Source organism: Corvus kubaryi, unplaced genomic scaffold (genome assembly GCF_017639235.1).
Source record: "Corvus kubaryi isolate FWS band 111438036 unplaced genomic scaffold, C.kubaryi_AGA036_p1.0 37308, whole genome shotgun sequence".
Lineage (NCBI taxonomy): Eukaryota > Metazoa > Chordata > Aves > Passeriformes > Corvidae > Corvus > Corvus kubaryi.
The window spans coordinates 21,153,903-21,176,072 of record NW_024581096.1 but is presented as its reverse complement, the minus strand read 5'-3'; the positions used below and the strand labels follow the sequence as shown (position 1 = coordinate 21,176,072).

Genomic DNA, 22,170 nt, shown 5'->3' with positions numbered 1-22,170 from the left:
TGTTTGCTCAGGGGATGTTTTACTTGAAGTTGTCGCAGCAGAGTGGGTGTCTGGACAAGCATAGCTAAGATTGAGAGCTTCATGTGTTTAGTTAGTAACAAGCAAAAGCCTTGTTTGTTGTGAAAAAAATGCAGCAGAGAGGTGCTGCTGACTAAAATATCTGTGAGAAACACAGCTGAGTCATGCAGAAAAACACAGATCCTGGTGCTGCTCCCCATCACAGAGGGACATCTGACAGGTGGGACAATGCTCCTGGTTTACCAGTGAGGGGGCCATCAGTGACACCTCTCTTACAAGACCCTGGGCAAGCAGGGCCTGTCTTCCACCGATTTAATCCTAACACTTAGTTCTAGTAGGTGGGAAAATGGACCACTGCTATTTGTAATCAGAAATGAAGCAGATTTCACATCTGGGTGCATCAACTAAAAATCTCTAAAGGGGATCAAGACATCTCCAGCCTCTCAGGAGCAGGGTTGCAGTCTTGCTGCATCTGGGGCAAGTCATACCCCTAAACTTTGTGGCCTCTAAAAACATACCCCATTTGTCTACATGGCTGGGATGGACAATCTCTGATCTAAGAGTATGAAAAAGCAATTGAGGAGAATTTAAAAGTCTCTATGTTATTAGTTGCTTGGGTTGTCATCTGACAGTAGAAGATCTGTGAAAGGTGTTGAAAAATCGCTGGGTCTGTGTGAAGAAGAAGGAAGTGTAAGGCACAACTCTTTTTATGTTAATATCCGCAGGATGCACATCTCTGCTAGCTGGAGGTGCTCTGTATCACACCTCCAGCTGTACAGGGCTCTTGTCATCTCATTAGCACCCTCTGCACAGGACATTCATGTCCCCAAATTCACATGCTGTCTGTTTCCACACCACTGCCACCAGTGTTCATCCAGCTGCTAACAGCACAGGCTTTCCTGGCTCCTTTCCACATGGAAATCTCTCCAGCCCTTGTGCCAGCAGTGCAGAGATGGGTGAGAGCTACTGCAACCAAATGGTAAAAGACACTTCATCTTTATTGGGGCCATCCAGTGCCAATTCACTCACAGCAGCTTAGTGCATTACGAAGAACCGTCTGTCTAACCTGCCGCAGATTTATGGCAATTTCTGCTACATTACTGTTATTACCAAGACCCCTGGGCAATGGAAATATTTATAAGGGCAGGCATGGAGAGGAAAGCTTAATGAAATCCTTTAGATAAATGGTTCAGTGTCCTGAAAAGGGAACAGCAGCAGTCAGCTTGTCTGGCTACTTCTTCCCTTCTCAATTTTTTTCAGGTTTATGTTCATCTTCATATAAATTAGGGATAGCAAAGGGCTTTTGGGTCCCCCAGTTTGTCACCTCAGCAATCACTTCCCTCTAGTACTTCTCTCTTGGAAGTAACAGGTGAGTATCAGCATTACAAACTTCAAACAAGGCATTTGCTGAAGATAAATAATGTTTTATTTTGCTAGCAGACATTTTAGCTTAGAATTAGCTTAGCTCAGCCTGGAAAGCCTCAGAGTGAGAGATTTCTATGAAGCTTTGTAGGTAATAGTGATTGTAATAAAAACTGATCATAGGATCACAGGATAATTCAGACTGGAAGGGTCACACCTTTTTCTTTAATAGATGTGGAAATCAATCCAGTCCAGGGACAAAAGTACATTCTATTTCTCACAGTGAGACAGGCTGCCTCAGTATCCGGTACCACAGAAAGACAAATAAGAAGAAAAAGGCATTTTTCAAAGAGCAAACATAACCCTTAATAACTAGAAATGGACTGGGACCAAAATGCCCAGTCCAAATGCCTCTGGGAGTGCAGAGGAAGCAGTGCCTGGATGAAAACTGAGAGGCTCGAGCCAAACCTTATTGCTAACATCTGCAGCAATGCATGCTCAGATAATGGTGTGAGTATAATCGCATTCGTCCTGCAGGGGGTAATCTGAACAGAGGCTGGTAAAGAAAATGGTTTTTTCTCCACATTCTGGCACTGCACAGCTATGGGAGGCAGCGGGCCTTGCCAGGAATGAGATATCATCATTATGGATTGCTTCTATTGTGGCAATGCCCACATCTTGCAGGGCTCTTCCCAAACCACTCAGCACACTCAGGTAATTCCCCCACAAGGAGGAGTTTGCATGAAGGAGAAACATCAACAGCGGAGTGGTCGCCATGTGCTTGGTAAACCCTCTGGCTTTGGCTGCCATTCTCCTTAGCAAGGGTTAGATTTCCAACTCCAAGACCACAGCAGGTCTCCAGAGTATCTGGGGGGAAAACTTGAAGATACTTGCTCTGAACAGAGTAATATTGAGCCTGAGGCAGCACATTCACTGAGGCAATGCCAAGTGGGAGGGAAGGTGCAGTCCTAGCCAGTGTAATCTTCTGTGGGAAGCACATGTTAGCTGTTTTTTCCCTTCTCCTGCTTCCTGCTGATTGCTATGGATGAGCAGCTCCTGCACATCCTTGTGCCTGTACACGGTGGCCACGCACCGGGGACGGTCTTTCATGCAAGGTTACACAAACCCACCCTGGTTCTTACCACAGGCAGAGATAGTTTGCAAATCCAAATCCCCCAATTTCATCAGGTTGTTTTTTTCTCCATTCTAACACAATTTGCCTGTGCTTACTAAACTTGGGTATTGGACACCGACCTGCAATCCCAGTGCCACATTTAGCTCAGCTGCAGCAACTACCTCTCTCCACAGCAAGCACAAAGTTTTGTGCTGCACCTCAGAGAAAGGAGATGAGGCAAAATTATTTTGCCTTCTAGCTGGAGCGGACCAAGGACAGGCAAGTGGGCAGCTGCCAGGAGGGAGGCGATGTGCAGAAGCCTGACTGTGAGTCGCTATTGTTCTGGTTACAAACAGAGCAGTAATGTATGCTACAGACTGCCTGGAGCAGCTCCAGGTGGGCTGTGTTTTCCAGGGAAGGAGGAATCCCTGTCAAATCTGCACTGAGGTGTCTTGCCAACAGCACAGTAGCTGGTGATTGCAGCACAGGAAAGCTCAAGTCCAATAAAGAGCACTCATAAACTTTTGATTTGAGGCTGTTGGCAGGGCGAGGGCTCCGGCAGGGGACGGAGACGCAGAGAGGCTGTAAAGCAGCAGCAACACAACCTCCTTGGTCTTCCAATCCCTGCAGGTTTGAGCGGGGCCAGGAGGACAGTTTCATTATGGAGATTGCTGACATCGCACCCCTCAGGAAGATGAGGGTCCGGACGGACGGGAAGGGGACGCGCCCGCACTGGTTCCTGGAAAGGGTAACGCATTCAGCATCGCGCGTCTGTCGCAGCATGTGTGTCCTGCAGCCTCTCACCCCCTGGCAAAGAGGAGAAAGACATCGAGTGATTAGTTTTTACTAATTTCCTACACTTTTTCTGTTCAGTTTCTCATGGTTTTTCCCTGCAGGAATTGAGTCAAGAAAGAAAAGAGCAGAGGGGAAAAGCTGTGTTGTAAATTTTTTTTATGGCGAAATCACCATGTTTGAAAGTGTTCAAAAGGCTTGTGGGTGTGGCACATCTGTGGGCTGTGGTTTAGTAATGATCACTGTGGTGCTGGGTTAATGGGTGGACGTGATCATACTGGACACCTTTTCCAGCCTAAATGATTCTATGATTTCACCACAGATTCTGCTGTTAGATCTCACTCTCCTTCCCTGCACGAGCCTTGGTTGGTCACAATATTTTCTGGTCCCTGGGATGTACCCTCAGCCCCTGCAGATCTCTGCCATGTGGGAATCCGAATCCATGGGAGGATGTCTGCCAGATAGAGACCCTGTGGGCTGGGTGGGATATTTCCAAATAATCCATCCATGCAGCTGTATCATCCCATCTCTCCCCTTTCCTTCTCCTCTAGCACACAGGCAGATTTCTTTCTTTTCTTGTCCATACAAGTAAGGTGTCATTTTTATCTTGCATTTTGAATGGAATATGTAAATTGATGGTATTTTTCCCTGATGTCCTACCTTGCACAAAGTACAGTGTTTGCGTTTATCTTTGCTGACAAACCACCAGCTCCTTGTAAGGATCACCTCTGTCTGGGCAGTCAAAAGTAGTTTGCCTGTTGTGGGTCCCTATAATTATATTTCTAAGAGAGAAGGGGAACGCTGTGTTGATTCCAGACCATCAGATGTCATTAATGGAGAAACACATCTCTGCCATTTTCCTTTACCATGCTTTTCCTGTAGTTGATATCTTGCTGGATTTCTGTATCTTGACCTTTTTATGAGAACAGTTTAAGACCCAGCAGCTTAACCATGGTCAGGGGAACACTGCATGATTTTTTTAATCGGGTTCTTTATCCTTTTTGACTAGTTTACAGCAGTCTTTTTCCCGTAGATAATGTGTTTCTAAACATTGACCCTACAAAGCCACCAGTTTTCAGTGAAGTGATTAACTTCACTTTCAGAAGGGTTTCTGTGCTGCAGTACCATTTTTACTTCAGCATTTCCACTTCTAAATGTTTTCTCAGCAGCTGGGGAAGGAGGGGAACTGAAAGAGGGGGAATTCATGCTGGATGTTGGGAAGAAATTCCTTACTGTGAAGGTGGCAAAATACTGGCACAGGTTCTCCAGGGAGATTGTGGCTGCCCTGTCCCTGGCAGTGTCCAAGGCCAGGTTGGACAGGGCTTGGAGCACCCTGGGATACTGGAAGGTGTCCCTGCCCATGGCAGGGGGTGGGAATGGATGAGTTTTAAAGTCCCTTCCAACTCTCTGATTCTATGATGATTCTTGTGCAGCTTCTCAAAGGATTAGACCTCCAGCACATGTCTTTAGAATAGATGCCACAGATGCACAGTTTTTCTCTCTGTGCCTGAGGAATAACTCAATCTGTTCTCTGATTTGATTCAGATGTCTTGGTCAAACTCTCTTTGTAATTTCTCACATGCTTTCCCCTGAGTTTTATAAATCGTATTCATATAAAATGAAATCAAATAAAGCTTATTCATCCAGAGACATTCCAGGTCTTCCAGTCATAAATCAGCAGCAGCACAAAGGCAAGGGATGGCTGAATCTTTAGTTGTGCCTTCCCACTTTCCTGTTCCCTACTCTGTCCAGGCATTCCAAAACCTCAGCCTGCTGGACTGTCCTACCAAAAGCAAAGCTTTCCCAGGGAAGTGGACAAAAAGGACTCTCATTTGGACCTACCCAGTGGGCTCATAGCCACCTTCCAGCTCTACAGAAGCACAGGTGGACCATGCACACAAGAATAGGTCTGGACAAGAGGCTTAAAAGAGGGCCTGAAAAAGTCAGGGAGAGCAACTTTTTACATGGGCTGATAGTGATAGGAGACAGTGTGACAGTTTTAAACTAAAAGAGGAGAGATTTAGATTAGATATTAGAAAGAAACTCTTGGCTGTGAGGGTGGTGAGGCCCTGGCACAGGGTGCCCAGAGAAGCTGTGGCTGCCCCTGGATCCCTGGAAGTGTCCAAGGCCAGGTTGGATGGGGCTTGGAGCACCCTGGAGTAGTGGAAGGTGTCCCTGCCCATGGCAGGGGGTGGAACTGGAAGGTCCTTAAGGTTGCTTTCAACCCAGACCATTCTTTTATAATTCTATTATTTTAGAAGCTTATGAAAATTATGCCCATAGTTTCTATTTTTCTTAGATAAGCAGATCACAGAGGATTTTCTAACGCCAGTAGAAGAGACGTAGAGAACTGTAGAGAACTGTATTTACGTAGAGAACTGTATTTATTGGTCTATTGTATTTATTTTCTTTCCCACTTTCCCTGAAAAGGTAAACACAGCATTTGCATTCCCAGAGAGAGGGTGGCTACAGAAGCATTCTGGAAGAGGGGAGGAAGGATTTGTGTTCTCTGATTTGTATTCCAGCCTTAGAAACTTACGTAGCCTGGTGTGACATGAAAACTGATCGGAGCCCATTTCCATTTCTGTCAAAAGTGCATATTAAGACTGCATAATGAAATACTTGTGGGGGTAGTGCTAAACTCTCAGACAGATGGTTCACAGTTAGTGCTAACTAGCACAGTGAAATGAGAAGCTAGATTAAGCCATCAACCCCGTAATTAACCATTTGTTGCTCCATTTATCTACATGATATTCTCAGTTTTCTTGTTCTATTAAGCTAACAATAAATGATCTTTTTAATTCTCTTGGTCTTTTGGTAAACTGTTGCTAGCATAATTTATACTGCTTTTAGTTCACCAGATACAGAAATGCATAAATACCAATTAAAATGCATGAATTATCAATGATTCTGTACACAGCCAAAAGATTCAATTTACAAGCAGGCAAGTAGTCATATTTTTTTCTGTCTACATAAAGTACACTAAAATTTCATTCAGAATCTCAGTGAAGTAATGAACTTGGTGCTGAAAATTCAAACTGCACCACAAGTAGCAGTAAGTTTTAAATGCTGATACCTAAACCTCTAGAGGGAACAAAATTTAATTAGTGATGTTTTGCGACAAAATGAACATTATTGATCATTACTATGCCCAAAAAGGCACCATGAATGTTCTCCAAAGCTGAGCAATGCTCTCTGATCAGACCACTGCTGGGAGAGACAGAGAATGTGGATCTTTTCCACTGACCTAATGCTGAATCTCATGTTCTTCCATATCAAGCTACCATGACACTGCTCTGTGTTTCTGAAAAATCAGGGAACAAAATCATAGAATCACAGAATGGTTTGGGTTGGAGGGTGCCTTAAAGTTCATCCCATTCCAATCCCCTGCCACAGGCAGGGACACCTTCCACTATCCCAGGTTGCTCCGAGCCCCATCCAACCTGGCCTTGGACACTTCCAGGGATGGGGCAACCACAGCTCCTCTGGGCACCCTGTGCCAGGGCCTCACCACCCTCAGCAAAAAAAATTTTGACTCTAATTAGGCAATTTATCTAAATGTGTGCTTTAGAAAGCTCTTCCTGGGATAGCTGGTTCCTCAGTCCCTGTGAAGATTTCACCTGCTGCCCAGTGTCTTTGCTGTGAAGTTGAAAATCTAGAAACAAGAAGGGATGAAAGCTGAGTGAAATAGCAGGAATTACGAGACTGTTGAATTCTGCAGAGTTGCTTCCCTCAGAATTTTAATGTTACTTTGTGCTGTCAAAGCCAGACAGATAAGAAGCTGCCTTAATGAAGCACTAATTGCATTGCATTCAAACGTCACAAGTAATCCTGCATGTGGGACTCAGTCTTTATTCAGTCCTTTCTCCTTTGTATAAAGGAGATTAAGAGAATTTGAGAATTATTATTGAGAATTGAGAATTATATAGTTGAAGCTTACTTTTGTTCTTCCGAAAAGAGAGAAGTCTTTGTTTTACAGTCAGAAGTTCCTGGGTTTAAGTGAAGAATAATGACATGCAACAGAAGTGTAAAATCCTGTGTTTGAACCTTTAAAGGTGAATTCCAGGAGCTGTGTATTTTGGTGTCAGTGGAGTGGGGGACCCTGTGGACCATGTTTTACATGACATCTGGAAGAAGGCTGGATAGGGGTAAATCAAATAATTGGACTCAAACTTTTCCATTTCAGGAGACACAGTGCAATTAATTTCAAATTGTTGGTTTAAAGTTCCTATCAACTACTGTATTTGCTTATCTGCAAAGAAAATTATCAATATGTGATTCATATACACTCCTGCCACTTTCTTTTCATGCCTTAGTGTTCTACAGCCCAGTTAATCTCCTTGCATAATTAGCAGGGCAAGTTTGAGCTGAAAAGCACACTGGATGCCCACGGCAAGTTCTAGGTATCCTAAAAAAATAGCTTAGGTGCAATGTAAAATAGTGGTCTCATTGCCAAGCAGTAGCTAGTTAACTGGGAGGAGCAGGCAGAAATTAAATATAGTCTCAGCTCAGCTCGCTGAGATGACTTTCTTGACCCTATGATTGAAACCAAAATCCGGCATCATCCTCTGTGTGTGCAACACCCACAAACATCTCCTTGCAGGATGGGATTTATTTTCTGCTATTTTAGTCACTGAAAAAGGCTACATTCAGCTTTCACCCCTTCCAACAAACTATTCAGGCCCCTTCTGTAGTCATGAGACAGATGGACCTGAGAGAGGGGGCGATGCCTTGAACAGCTCCTTACCTGCCCCCATTTTGGGTGGGATGTGAGGCTTCCCTGGGGATACCCAGGTCCCACCACTGACCACATGATGTGTTTGTGCTGGATGACCAGCATTTAGGGCGTCCACACAGGGTAAGTGAGGCAATGTACCCACATTGTGACCCAGCAGTCAGCCTGCCACTGCTGCTGCTGCTTCTGTGTCCCTGGCTGTGATCACAGAATCGTAGTTTGGGTTGGAAATTACCTTTAAAGGTCATCTCGTTCCAACCTTCTGCCATGGGCAGGGACACCTTCCACTATGCCACGTTGCTCCAAGCCCCATCCAACCTGGCCTTGGACACTGCCAGGGATCCAGGGGCAGCCACAGCTGCTCTGGGCACCCTGTGCCAGGGCCTGCCCACCCTCACAGACAGCAATTCCTTCCCAATATCCCATCCAGCCCTGCCCTCTGGCACTGGGAAGCCATTCCCTGTGACCTGTCCCTCCATGCCTTGTCCCCAGTCCCTCTGCAGCTCTCCTGGAGTCCCTTTAGGCCCTGCCAGGGGCTCTGAGCTCTCCCTGGAGCCTTCTCTTGTGCAGCTGAACACCCGCAGCTGTCCCAGGCTGGCTGCAGAGCAGAGGGGCTCCAGCCCTGGAGCATCTCGGTGGCCTCCTCTGGACTGGCTGCAGCAGCTCCAGGTCCTTGTGCTGTTGTTCCCCAGGGCTGGGGCAGCTCTGCAGGTGGGGTCTCACCTGAATGGGGCAGAATCCCCCCCTCCCCTGCTGCCCACACTGGGGATCAGCCCAGGATAGAGTTGAATTTCTGGGCTGATATCCCTTGGGAAAAAAAATGGTCATAAAATGAATCTCTTCCCTATCTGCTCCTCCTGTATCACCACCCCAGAACAAGATATCAGGGGCAGGGCTCTGTTTCTGTCCTTACTGCTTACAGGAGGGTGCATACAGATGCAATCACACATCCTGGGTGAGGGGCTGAGGATGGAAAAAGCTGGGATTTTGCTCCAGCAGTTTTAGTAGCCAGACATTTTTTTCTCAGACAGCATCTGGAGCGCTGAGCATGGGCTGGGTATTTGTGAGAGGCCTGACCTCTGTGTCTGTGAGTGCTCTCCGGATGACAACTCTAATCTGCTTCTATCCCCACTGCTTCCCTGACAATTTCCCGCAAGCTTTGCTCAGGACATTTTGCTACTAACAGTGTCACTGTCATTCCCAAGAAGGGCAGAGGTACTGCTGGCTGAACCTTTTCCAGCATAGAGTTCACACACTGGGTTGGGGGAAAAAAAGACATTTTCAGTCACCCTGATATGGCCCACAATTCCATTTTGTGAATTTTAGCCAAAGCAAACTTTCTGGGTTGGACTCCTAAGAGGATGCAGGCATCCTTGTTCACACATCCTTGAGAGAGGACACTTCTGTGCCCCAGCAGAAAGGCCACCAACCGGGGTGGGGGAGACCTGATTTCTGCTTGGTTCAAAGCAAGGGCTTGATGCAATATCTCTTGACTCACAGAAGAGTTTTTTTGACCACAAAGTAATAGTGTCACTGGCTATGAATAAGCAGCTTTTTAGAAAAGTGGGACATCTTCTACCTCCAAAAATGTCCCGTCCCCCTGGGACAGGGGGGTGAAGGTGCTGTGTTACAGATCCCTCTTTAGCATCAGGCAGAGCGAAAACCCCAGATGAGTGTCCTACCCACAGAACCATTCAATGCACAAATAGCGTGGCTTACTGCTCAGCTTTGGTGTAGCTGCTGCCCTCTTTGAAACAAACTTTTATAACCTGGAGCAATATGCTTCTTTCGAAGTGATAAAGACTCCAGGAAGGCCAGGTTGGGGTCAACAGAAGGCCGCGAGCTGGGACACCTGAAGTTTGAGGACAGAATTTGAGCACATTGTATCTTGAGATAAGTTTTACTAAGTTTTTTTTCTTAGGCTGATATATGAGCATGCAGTGGAAGGGCACTGAGGTGATGAGGGCCTACATGGCACACCAGGAAAGGCTGAGGAAAATAGTTTTTAAGCCATGACAGGCTTAAAAACTTGAAGAGAGGTTACAGAAACCATTGATCCAGACTTTTCGCAGAGGTGGACAGTGAAAAGGCATGAGGCAATGGACACAAGTTGCAGTGAGGAAAGCCCTGATCAGACATAAAGAATAAAATCTTCCCAATGAGAACGGTGCAGCCCTGGGATGAGGACTCAGAGTGCCTGGGGAATCTACACCCTTGAAGATTTTCACAGCTCGGTCAGACATTGCTTTGCAGCTAGCCATGCTTGGAGCAGTGGGTGGAACCATACACCTGCAGGCGTCCCTTTTAATGTAACATTTCCCACCACTCCTGATTAATTCCTCCCTAGTATTATGCCACGCTTCTCTGACACGTCTGGGCTCATGTTTCCATCGTCTTGGCAGAGGCAGTGTTTGCTGATGCACTGCTACACACGGGTACAGTCTCTGTTTCTCTTAGATGGTAACACAAATGGCAATTTACAGCGCTGTCTCCTGCCTTCCCTTCAGCTCCCCCAATTTAGTGAGAACTTATTGCTAGTTTTTTGCTCTAGGCAGGTGTAATGCTTTTCTCCCACCTGACTGATGCTCCACTGAGCCCACATCCAACAAGAGACATAAAGGTGGGTATTTTATTAGGCATTTGTTGGAGTAACTTGTTGAGCTGCTCTGAATTCATTCCCATTCTGTTCTTATCACCACGGCATCTGAGCTGCTTCCATGACATGTTAGATAGCGTGACTAATATCTGTTGCATACTGTTTGTTCTGTCACCTTTTCCCAGAGGGAGAAGTGTGTGAAATATTAAGTTTTGCTGGCCTAATTTTATCTTGTGCCTTGTTTTAACTTGTTTGGGCTTGGTTTGTGTCTCTCTACAACAATTTCTGCATGTTCACTCAAAGGAAGGCAGGCAAAAGAAAAATGCTGGGTGCTTCAAGGAGAGGTAGTGATGTTTTTAATAACTCTGTTACTTTTTTGGAGCGAATTCCATGCTGGCTCACAGGAGAGGTCTGACTCTCTTAGAGATGAGCTTTATCTATAACTTAGGTCAGAGGAGCAAATTTCTCCCTTTGCTTTGCCCCAGGGTTGAAAAAGCTTTATAGCACTATGAAGACCGTTTTTCAGGGCAAGCCAGAACAGCAAATACTGTCCACAGGAGAGAGTTCCATTCATCCCAGAAGAGCTCAGTATGGCCTTTGGAGCTGCGGCCAAGCTCTCCCCATGTCCTACCAGATCATGCACTTTCTAAGTTTAACATTTGCCCTCATTCAAATAGTAACCAGAGTAAGTTTTTTTCCCCCATTTTGGCTCTTCACAGATCACCCTGAAGAATCTTACTAATCAAGAAGTGGCCACATTTACCTATGGGGATTGGCTGTCCAAGCTGAAAAATGACAAGGGAAGCTTGGTGAGTGAGATGCCAGCTTTCATAAACAACGAGCAGATGATGGAGGACACCACATACACTCTTCAGGTTAAAACCAGTGACATTGGAGGTTGGTCCTTGCTAGATATTTTATGACTTTTACAGTATGAAGTGTGGTTTTTAGCAATGGAAAAAAAAATATATCTGCTTCATTTGAATTTACATTTTAAAAAACATAGTTTAGCTGGAATACAATCATTTTGGCTGGCTGTTCACCGGAGTTATTCTGAGAAACTCATTCTCTTCTGAGCTCTGGGCATAACATATTTAGACACAAGGCCCAGCTTTGACTTGTCTTTGATTCCTCTGAAGACACCTTAACAGAAACTATTACCGGATGAAGTTATAGAGGTCAGCAGCCACATTTTTCTTTTTTGGTCAGGTCCATCCATGTAGGGTGGTCAGAGCTGGTGTGCTTCAGGTTTTCAGTCAGCACTGTCTGCCTTGCCCAGAGCAGATAGCAATAATTCACCCACCTTTTCAAAGTGTTTTGAGAGCATTTATCTCAGGCTGTTATAAAACATCCTTAAATGCACACCAGATAGAAGAAGTGGAACAAAATATACAGAAAGCTGCAGAGCTTCAAGAGCCAAGAAATGGGGTTTCAATGTCATTTCCTGGGAGCAGTGCCTCTTTTCATGGGAAGTTTTGTCAGGCTGCTGGATGAAAGCTGCAGCCACATACAAGGGGTCTCGTGCCAAGAGGGGGCAATCCAGACATTGTCTTGAAGACACCTTGTTTCAAAGGTTGGTCCTCAAGTGAGATTCTGTCACACCAGTTCACATAACCACCTCCTGACCTCTAAATCTCTTTCATTTTTTTCTTTTGTTACTTCTTTTTTTTTTTTTTTTTCCCCTGGTTTTATCAGTGGTAATTTATGCAGCTTCTGAGGTATGATCTAAGAATATCAAAATTTCCCTGGCAGAGCACCTTTGAGCCACCTCACCATTTCTTATCTATCTTCTCTGCCGGCTGCTTGTCTGAAAAACATGTAGTGAAATACAAAAAACAAAAGAGAGAGAGAGAGAGAGGAAGATTTGTTTATGTATCTGGCCATCCATCTAATATAGTAGTAGATCTTTCTGTGACCTTTTTTGTGAAAACCAGTCCTAACTCAAAGGCGATGGAAATAGAAATGAGAGGAGAATAGAAAATGACAGCAGCAGCAGACAGATCTGCCCTTCCCATTGAATGAAGGATGACGGGTATTAATGAAGAAACATTTTATTTCATTATGAACAGCGACAACCAGTAGGAAAGAGCAGATTACAGAGAGGTTTCAGGGAGTCTGTTTGTGATTAGATCACACAGCTCACTGACAAAGTGCTGAACTTTATCCAGCTTATCTAAAGCAGGTGCAAGTCATGAACCATCTTCCCTTTTTGATCATTATGTATTCCACAATTACTCCTGGTTGGACCAATTCAGGAAGAAAGACATTTTATCCTTGGCAGTGTTTAAACACGTTATATCATCTCCTGCCACGCTGACATTGTCGAGGAGCAGCAATACTGCACAAGGACTGGCATCAAATGTGTTTATTTCTAGGTATAAAGCTTTTCTTTGCAATGGCTTTCAACTTTCCAGTGCATAAGAGTCACTGAAGGAAAAAAATAAAGCAGGCAAAGTAATCTCAGCTATTTGTCATTCTCCAAAAAATTTTATTTCTGGTTTTACTTCCTCCTAATCTAGACCATCCCTGGTCAATTCATCTGGGAGAGAAGAGTCTTCATCAGTGGTCTGGATAACCTTCCTGAGGGTCTCTCCCTCTTGAGTTTTTCTTCATCAGATTCAGACAGAGACTGCATGATTAAGTCAGGCTATATGGCTAAAATTAGGGAAAACGAATCCCACAAAGAATATCCTGCAGCAAACTAGAAAGTATAAGCTATTTCCTCCCCACCACATACATGTGTTTAACAACAGCGTTGTTTTACCTTTCCCTCAAATAAACCTTTAAGCCACAGTTTGGCTTTTGCAAAGTCACTCTACTCCAATGATTATTTAACCTGCAGAGGTTGCAACAGGGAAAGACTCCACTCTGCAAAGCTCATCACCTCTCTTCCACCACCAGCAGTACCTCAGACGGCTCTCAGCCTACACACAGATAAGAAGAGGTTGTTAGGGCATACACCTCCCAAATCAGATGGGTAATCTTTGGTTAAATCTAGGTCTTGATTTTAGATGTAAAGCACAATTGGATTTTCTTCAAGGCAGGACTCATAGACATTGATGCAATATAGCCAGACCACCTGATGGCTTTTTCTGAGGCACAGAAACGTCCTCTGGCTGGTTAATTTTTACTTTTGCTATGCAGGCATCACATACATGGTAATGCAGTAAAGATGGAGAGTGAATAAATACTGCTTTCTCATTTTCCAACCATTAATGAAGCAGAAGGTTTTTATCTCTGCTGTTATAAGATTAATTAGGATGTTGTCAGCTCAGTTCCAACCTACAAATTACATAATTTAGGACAGTTGGTGTCAGTTCCTAGTGCCTTATTCCAGATCTTTGTTATGTCAAAAGAAGGAAATTCTTTGGCCTCAGAAGGCTGTGACTCAGGCCCAGAGAGTTTGTTTAAAAATGAAGCATCTGCTCAGTAAGAATCATATAATCATAGAGACTTCCATTGAAAAGGTCCTCTGGAGGTTATTTCACCCATTTTCCTGCTCAAAGGACTGTTGTCAGCTAAACTTTGGACATCTCCAGGGATGGTGATTTGCCACCACCTCCCCAGGCATCTGATCCAGATCTGCACCATATTCCTAAGAAACTTGTTTTTTTTCCTGATTCCCAGCCTGAACCTCCCCAGCATCTTGCAGCTGTGGCTCTTTGGGGTATGGTGTGACACAGTACATTAGCCTGTACTGACAGCCCTGTCACCATTGTCACTGCTCCTGCACATGGGGCCCTTGTACATCTGCCCCAGCTCCTCTCAGGGCTTCTCCTCACAGTGGTTTGTCCCAGCTCTTGTCCACCTTGGTAGCCATCCACTGAGCTCTTCTCAGTGTCTTGACACAACCCAGCAATTCGAACTGGCATTTTGCACTGAACACTGGACACTTCCTGCTAGCTTGGATTCTATCAGAATGTGAATGGTACTGCTGTAAACTTTGGGTCACCTTCAACTTCCCAGCGTGTGCAAGGTTTATTCCAAACCCAGATGCAGGACTTTGCATTTCTCCTTGCTGAATTCCTGGAATTTCTGCTTGCCCAGTCCTCAAGTTTCTCAAGGTCCATCTGGGTTGGAATTCTGGCTTTCAGCATGTCAGTCACTCCCACAAATCTACACTTAGCTGGAAATACACTGAGGAAACACTCTGCCATTGTTTAGGGTGTTGGTGATGAAATTCAGTTCAGTTGTGCAGATCCCAGTATCAACCCATGAGCTCTTGCACTCATCACCAGCTGAGGCTGGTGCAACCACAGTACCTTCATCTCTTCATTTGTCTAGTTTTTTACAGTTCCTAAATGTCCCTGACAGTTTCCTGGAACTGGCAACAACAACAAAACCAAAAAATATCACAGACCCAAATAGGTGAAATGTACATTGATTTAACATTTCTGTTCTTTACTTTCCCATGTCCTGCTAATTACTTGTGAGGGAAATGTCACAGCATGAGACCTTCATAAGCTTCTTCCTGCAGGGACGGTTTTGCTGAGAAACAGTTGGTTCTGTGCTTTTTGAGACCTGGCATTAATTAGGAACCTGCTCCTTGCAAGGAAATGGACTTCAGTTTGCTTTGTTCCTCACCTCAGCAAGCATCAGGGTCATAAAAAGTACTGCCAGATGAACTGCCTGAATCCCTGATGCTTTCTCTTCCTACTTAAACCCTTCCCAGGGAACTGTTGAAAATTAGCCCCCATTTAACATGGGCAACTTCTTGCATGGACACCACATGTTGCTTTGCTTTTCCTCTATATGACTCTTTTACTCCTTTTTTTATTTTAGTAATTTTTTTTCTCAGTCCTTCTGTAAGAACAGTTGTGATTTCTTCCTAACTTCTGTATTTAAGTAATAATTCTGCAGAAGTGGGACCTTTCTCCAGAAGTTTACAGTCCCCCTAACTTTGTCTCTGCACTGTGTTTGAATGGAGCTGTGGGAAATACTGTCTGTGTGGCTCAAAGTAGATTTATGATACTCTTGTGTAAGAAAGGGCCTGGCAGGAGGTTAGAGTTTCAAAGCTGGGCTATCCAAATGAGGGCAGCAGATGCTGAGTTTCTTTATAAGACAGATTTGAGCTTGATGATCTCGTTTTCCTTTCCCAAAATTAAAGGGCCTTTGTTCTGACACAGCAGTGACTCTCTGCCCACGTGTAATCTATTCCTCTCCGTGAATCTGCTTTTATATTATGGCGTCAAAATTAAAATGCAGTCATTTTGGTTGAATTATAAATAGTGCCAGGTGAAAATGTAACGCAGCTAAAATATAAGGTCACTGCAGGTGGTGGTTGGGCCTTGAACTCCTCAAAAGTCAGCGAAAGAGCATGGCTGTTTTCTTTGGCAAAATATGGACAGTAGAGGACACAAGACATTCAATATCAGGTCATAAAGATCATCTTGGAAATTTTTAAATTTCCTAACATATGCGCAATAAGAAGGTGGGAGTTGGTAGAGCAAACTGTTGCATGAGAAACTGGGACTTTTTCCATTAAATGCCACATGGACAATTTTTTGAGAAAGAGCAATATGGAAGGAAGATCTGTTGGGGGTGGAGGGAAGTGGGCCATGAGGTGCCACAGTGGCTTGGTTGATGATCTGCACATAGCTCTGAAATCCCTGTACCATACAACACGGGGAGAGCAGGAGGAGACGGACACCAGCTGAAGGATCCTGAGGGCCACAAGTGCTTGGAGAAGGTTGTGGGACAGCAGCAGGGAATGACTGAGTGTGGAAAAGGGACTGTGCCTCAGTGGGAACAACACTTTGTGGCTAGAAAAGTTAAAGTATGTTCTTTAACACTCTTTTGTAGATTGCTGGATTCTGCTGGGTAAGTCACTTTACTTCCCAAGCTATCTTGGAATAACAAAAGTTACTACACTGACATCCCCTGCAGAGCATTGTGATGGACAGTCCTCCATCAGGAACAGAAATTCCTGCTTCCTATGAGCACTACAATCATCAAGGTCACCACACCTCAAGCACAAGGGCAAAGCATCCAACTGTATTTGTGGGATGGACTGGAAGGGTTGGTTGTCCTCTCTGCAGGGTCCTGCACGAACCCACTGAAATGTCTTGGCTGTGCCCAGAGAAACATGAGCAGCCCTGCAGCCTCTTCCATCCTGCCTTTGCTCCTCCCCATGCGACTGGGAGCAGGGAGTCAGCCCAATGTGGCAGGGTAACTCATGGCATTTTTCCCTTCTCTCTCCTTCCAGGGGCAGGCACCGATGCCAACGTGTTCTTGATCCTGTTTGGGGAGTATGGGGACAGCGGCACCCTGCCTCTGAAGGAGTCCAATAACTCCAATAAGTTTGAGAGGAACCAGATGGATGAATTCAGCTTCTCTGAAATGCTGAGCCTGGGAGACCTCTGCAAAGTGCGGATCTGGCACGACAACAAAGGTCAGGACAGTGACGTGGGTGGTGGGAGAGTTTGAGATGTGTTCACTTGAGGAAACACAGGGACACAAGGCAGGCTGAAGGCACTGTCCCCAGCTCTGCTTCAGGCTGAGAAAGTTACCTGGATTCTTCCCAGATCCTGTGCCCCAGCTTCCCTGTCTAGACACACCCCTTCATGCAGGTGACCCTCTCCCTGGCCACTGCTGCAGCATCTGCTCCAGCGGGTCTCCATCTTCAGTCAGGGCTTACAGCCACCTCTGCAGCACTGGGGATGCCTCCCCCGGGCAAAGCCATCCAGCCTGTTGTCCCAACACACTCACTCTACCCATGCATGCCTCTTACACAGGCTAGCATGGCACTTCCAGAGCAATTTAATGCTCTCAGCCTGACACCAACACGTGGGGTAATGCAGCCTGGCACAGCACAGTGAGTCTAAGAAGACAGAAATAAAGATCTGTGTCTTTACTAAGATCACTACATCAGCCAGTGAGCGTGCAGTGCACTGCTGAGGGAGGTTCTGGCATTTCCCTGCTGCTGGACACCCTAACTGGTGTCACAAGCAGCAGAGCAGTGCTCAGTACTGCTGTCAAAGTAATTTGTGTTGTCATTCAGGCACCAAGAGGTGTCTTGGAAAAAATGCATCTCTAACACTGCTGTGGTGACATCCCATCCCATCCCATCCCATCCCATCCCATCCCACCTCATCTCCATGTGAAAGAGATTATACTGCATTAGCAGTGGCTTGCTCACTAGTGGCCAGCCCTTGCTGCAGCCCGAAGGTGAAGCTCCATGGCTCCCACAGACTCACCTGAGTCACTATTAATAAAGCTGTTTGGCAGTAATATTTATCAAAATCTGGGGAGGAATGGCAGCAGAACCACCCAGTCATTACCTGGTTGTACTGAGGCAGCTGGTTTATGGCTGGGGTGGGTTTTATGCCAGCAATGATATGACCTGGCCACCATCTTCTCAAATATACCAAGTCGTGACAGATGCATGTCACGCTCTATTTAATAAAAGATGCTATCTCTGGATTAGACTTTCCCATTGGAAAGTCTTTGCGAGAGAGAGAGAGAGAGAAAAAACACATCTAATCGTAGCCTCTGTCTGCTGTGAAATATGGGAAATACATCCACCTAACATGATTGTTTATTCCCAGACACTGCAAGCTCTGAGCTCATATTCATCACTCCCATAACACAGCACAATTTAGTTGATTAAACTCTATAATATCATGTTATATAGCTGGTGCTGAATGCAGTAAGGGAGCTGCTTTCACCTGATTACTTTGCCAAAACACTAATTCCTTGGATCTGCAGTTTAGATGTAGATATGGAAAGGGCTATTGAATGAGAGTTTTAGCTCAGTAAAAAGGGTTTGCTGCAGTTCCAAGAGTGGATGAGATATCCTTCTGATAGCAGCAAGAAATCAACATGGACTTGCAGATTTGCTTTCAAATCTATCACCAGCTAAAATGTGTGCTAAAAGAACTTTTTCCTCAAGAGGCATCATGTCTCCCTGGCGACTGGCCGTGCTAATAGGATGAAGTACACCCACCAGAGCAAAGCTGGTCCTTAGGGCTCAGGCACATGGACAGACTGGGATGCAGGAAGGTAAGAACTGGATCAGATCGAGGGTCTGTGGAGCCCAGCAGCTCTTTCTAACAGCAGCATCACTGGATGCCTGAGGAGGAGGACAGACTGAGCGAGCATGTGTAATCCTTTCACAACCCTCTGCATTTTACTACAAGGGAATTTCCTGAACTGGATATCATTTTTGTCCATTAAGTAATTTCCAGTGAATTTTCTCATTCAAGTTCTTGCCCAGGCCCTCCAGGAGACATTTGCACCCACACATCCCATGGCAGTGAGTCCCACGGGTTCGTTGCCTGCTGTGTGACGAGCAAATCCTGTTAATCCAGGGGGATTTTGTTGCCTTTTCCTTCTTTCACAAGTGATCATGGCTCACCCTCTCAGCGCCACTGATGATGCTGACACAGGTTGGTAATTGCTGGCTGTGTGCAGCTGGTTGGTGGCAAAGGGAGGTAACAGAGTTCAGCCTTAGGCTAAGCAGTAAGTAGGCTCAATTAGTTTAAATTTGCTCTGGGCTAAGAACATGTACCCAGATAGCCACCACAAGTCAGCTAAAATACTAGGCTGGGTGTCTAGAACCTGAAATATGTATAAAAATATACATGGCAACCTCATATTCTCTTTCCTTATTTCCTCATAACACGGGTTTCCACTTATAAATACTAGTTCTTACCAGACCTGGCTGACAGCAGGGTTAATTTAAGCCTTGGATAAACACCATGCTCAGGTTTTATTCAGCAAAAATGTACTTGCTTTTCCCCACAGAAAGAAGGAAAACTGTTGTTTAAATCATAACATACGTTGTCTACATTGTTCTTGCATTAGTCATGTGAAAGGCATCTCCTATCTAAAACTTCACACAATTCAGCATGACAGTTTGTTGGGTGGGTAGAGTATTTATTACTGCTGAGATCCCAGGATATAGCTATCCTTTGAATAGATGCCTGCTCCCTATATATAATTTATATAAATTGGCTGTGGCACTGCCTAGAAATTCCTGGCTCTATTTCTTTTAAATGAGTAGTAGGATCAGGGGTCAAGTAGGGTTTTTTGTCAGATGCATGAGGGACTTTGGGTATTAAGTAAAAATGTGTTTGTATTTACCACTAGTCTGAGGCTTCAGATGTTGATCATTCTTTCTTTACCTCTTTTCTGGCTCTTTTGGACTACACGGTTCTCTGCCAATGGCCTCTGGAAGGCTTGACCTCACACTGGCCTACACCATTGCTCCTCAAATCCTGGATACTTGCTCTTTTCTTTATGTTCTAAATTATCAGTCTCAATCACAGAATCACAGAATGGTTTGGGTTGGAAGAGACCTTAACGATTCTCTCATTCCACCCCTTGCCATAGGCAGGGACACCTTCCACTATCCCACGTTGCTCCAAGCCCTGTCCAGCCTGGCCTTGGACACTGCCAGGGATCCAGGGGCAGCCACAGCTGCTCTGGGCACCCTGTGCCAGGGCCTGCCCACCCTCACAGACAGCAATTCCTTCCCAATATCCCATCCATCCCTGCCCTCTGGCACTGGGAAGCCATTCCCTGTGTCCTGTCCCTCCATGCCTTGTCCCCAGTCCCTCTGCAGCTCTCCTGGAGCCCCTTTAGGCCCTGCCAGGGCCTCTGAGCTCTCCCTGGAGCCTTCTCTTGTGCAGCTGAACACCCCCAGCTGTCCCAGGCTGGCTGCAGAGCAGAGGAGCTCCAGCCCTGGAGCATCTCGGTGGCCTCCTCTGGACTGGCTGCAGCAGCTCCAGGTCCTTGTGCTGTTGTTCTGATATTTGGGACCAATGTCAATACCACATCAAGTGCCCCATCAGAGCTAGTTAGGGGAAATACGAACCATCAAAAGGCTTCTTTTTCCTTGTCATATCAAGATGTCAACCATCTGCTTGTATTTCAGGATAAAATACATTTAAATTCCTCGCCCATTGTGTTCACCATGCCATGCACCACAGCTCAGCATCCCTCTCCCTTGGTGAAGCCTTGCTGCAGTGGCTTTGGTCCCAGTTCTCATCCCACTTTTGGCTATCCTTTCACTGAAATCTGACTGCAGAAGTGTGTTCAGAGTTGAAGAGACAGTAATTGCCATGGCAAAGACTGTCAGAAGGTCTTTAAATTGCAAACACCGTGTTTTCATCCTCTGGAAAAGCACGCCAGTTTTATGGTCCCACGTTAAAGCTTTTAAATGCCGTTTTCCCCACAAAAACTGCTGAGTGGCATCTCTGTATGAGACATAAAGGAGGAATGAAGCCCCCATCTAATTTCTCTAACTTCAATAAAAATGATTAGGGAGGAAGTTGTTGCTCATTTGAAAACAGGCAGTTTAAAGACTTCACAACTGCAATTTCAAGGAATTGTTCCTGATTTTTTTAGATGTTTAGAGTTCACCAATGAGATTCTGGTAACAGCAAAGTGACGTGAATGAAATTTAGTTTTAATTTTGCTCCACGTCTTTTTATCTTGCCCCTGTTTACTTTGAGATACTGATGTTCGACCTAATATATTTAGACTCCCTGAGCAAATTTAATCACTTCCAGACTCCCCATCTCCTGATCTCAGATAGACACTATGTATTTTCTCATATCTCAGTTCATTTACTTCTACATTTATGCAAGATCAGTATCTGTAGGTCTGCAGAAATGCTGGCTTTCTAAATATAGGCCTCAATTTTTTTGGTTTTTTTTTTTTTTGTCTGCTGTAAGGACTAAATCACCATTCTGGAAGAATGACTGAAAGTTTCTCAGTATCTCAGTAACAGAATTATTTACCTACAAAAAGCTTTTTTTTCCCCCCTTTTTTTTTTTTTAATGGATTATTGTTGCCTTTTTCTCCATGAAACAAGGAGGTATGGGAAATCTGGACTTAGCTCCCTCATCTGCCTGAGTAGATTTGGATCCAGGTGATAAGCAGTCTGTCTAAAGTAATTAATTTCAGATTCTTGATTATCTCAGTTGCCATCAACCAAGGGGAGCCAGGAAGAGTCTAATTACAGATAAACTAGACTTTTCTCTGTTGTAGGAGCAAAGACAAAAGCAAATACCAAGGTTATGGAGCCAAACTTCTTCTTTGTCTTAACAGGGCCTTTCTCTCAATTCGCCAACTGCTCTGACATTGTCTAGCAGAGTTTTAAATAGCCTATCTGCCCCAGTGACTCCTTTTGGGTGGCTCTTCCAAAAAAGAAAGTCTCTTATTTCCTTTCTTGATATGGACTCAAGTCAGAACCATTTATGTACCCTTGGTTTTCCTTTTCTTTCTCTGAAGGAACTACCTTTTCAGAGAGCAGTATCTTGGCTCAGATGCTAAATTGGCCAGGCCTTGAACTCACAGCACACAGCTATTCCAAAGGTCTCTTTCTGCAATTCATGGACATGATTCCAAGCCTTTGGGGCACTTGTAGACCATAAATTATTTAGAAAAAACCCTAAAGAACTGTATTTTTTAGGCCTTTGTAAGGATTTACTCAGCTATCAGGCCTGAGAACGGCTTTTCTAAGCCCCCCTCTCAGCTCTTGACTGTTACCTCATAAAGTCTGCTGATCCTCGGGGCAGATTTGTTGAAGAGTTTCCGCTTTAAATA

General features: G+C 44.9%; 1 protein-coding gene across 2 annotated transcripts in view; it reads left to right on the top strand.

Annotated features, from left to right (window-relative positions):
- The window catches only part of LOXHD1 (lipoxygenase homology PLAT domains 1), a 122,448-nt gene that overhangs the window by 86,570 nt on the left and 13,708 nt on the right, over window positions 1-22,170 (top strand). For both annotated transcript variants that reach the window (XM_042028789.1, XM_042028788.1), the window contains 3 exons: window positions 3,125-3,242; window positions 11,337-11,514; window positions 16,823-17,008. In XM_042028789.1, coding sequence (XP_041884723.1) covers window positions 3,125-3,242; window positions 11,337-11,514; window positions 16,823-17,008 — 482 coding nt within the window. The remainder of the gene's footprint in view (window positions 1-3,124; window positions 3,243-11,336; window positions 11,515-16,822; window positions 17,009-22,170) is intronic.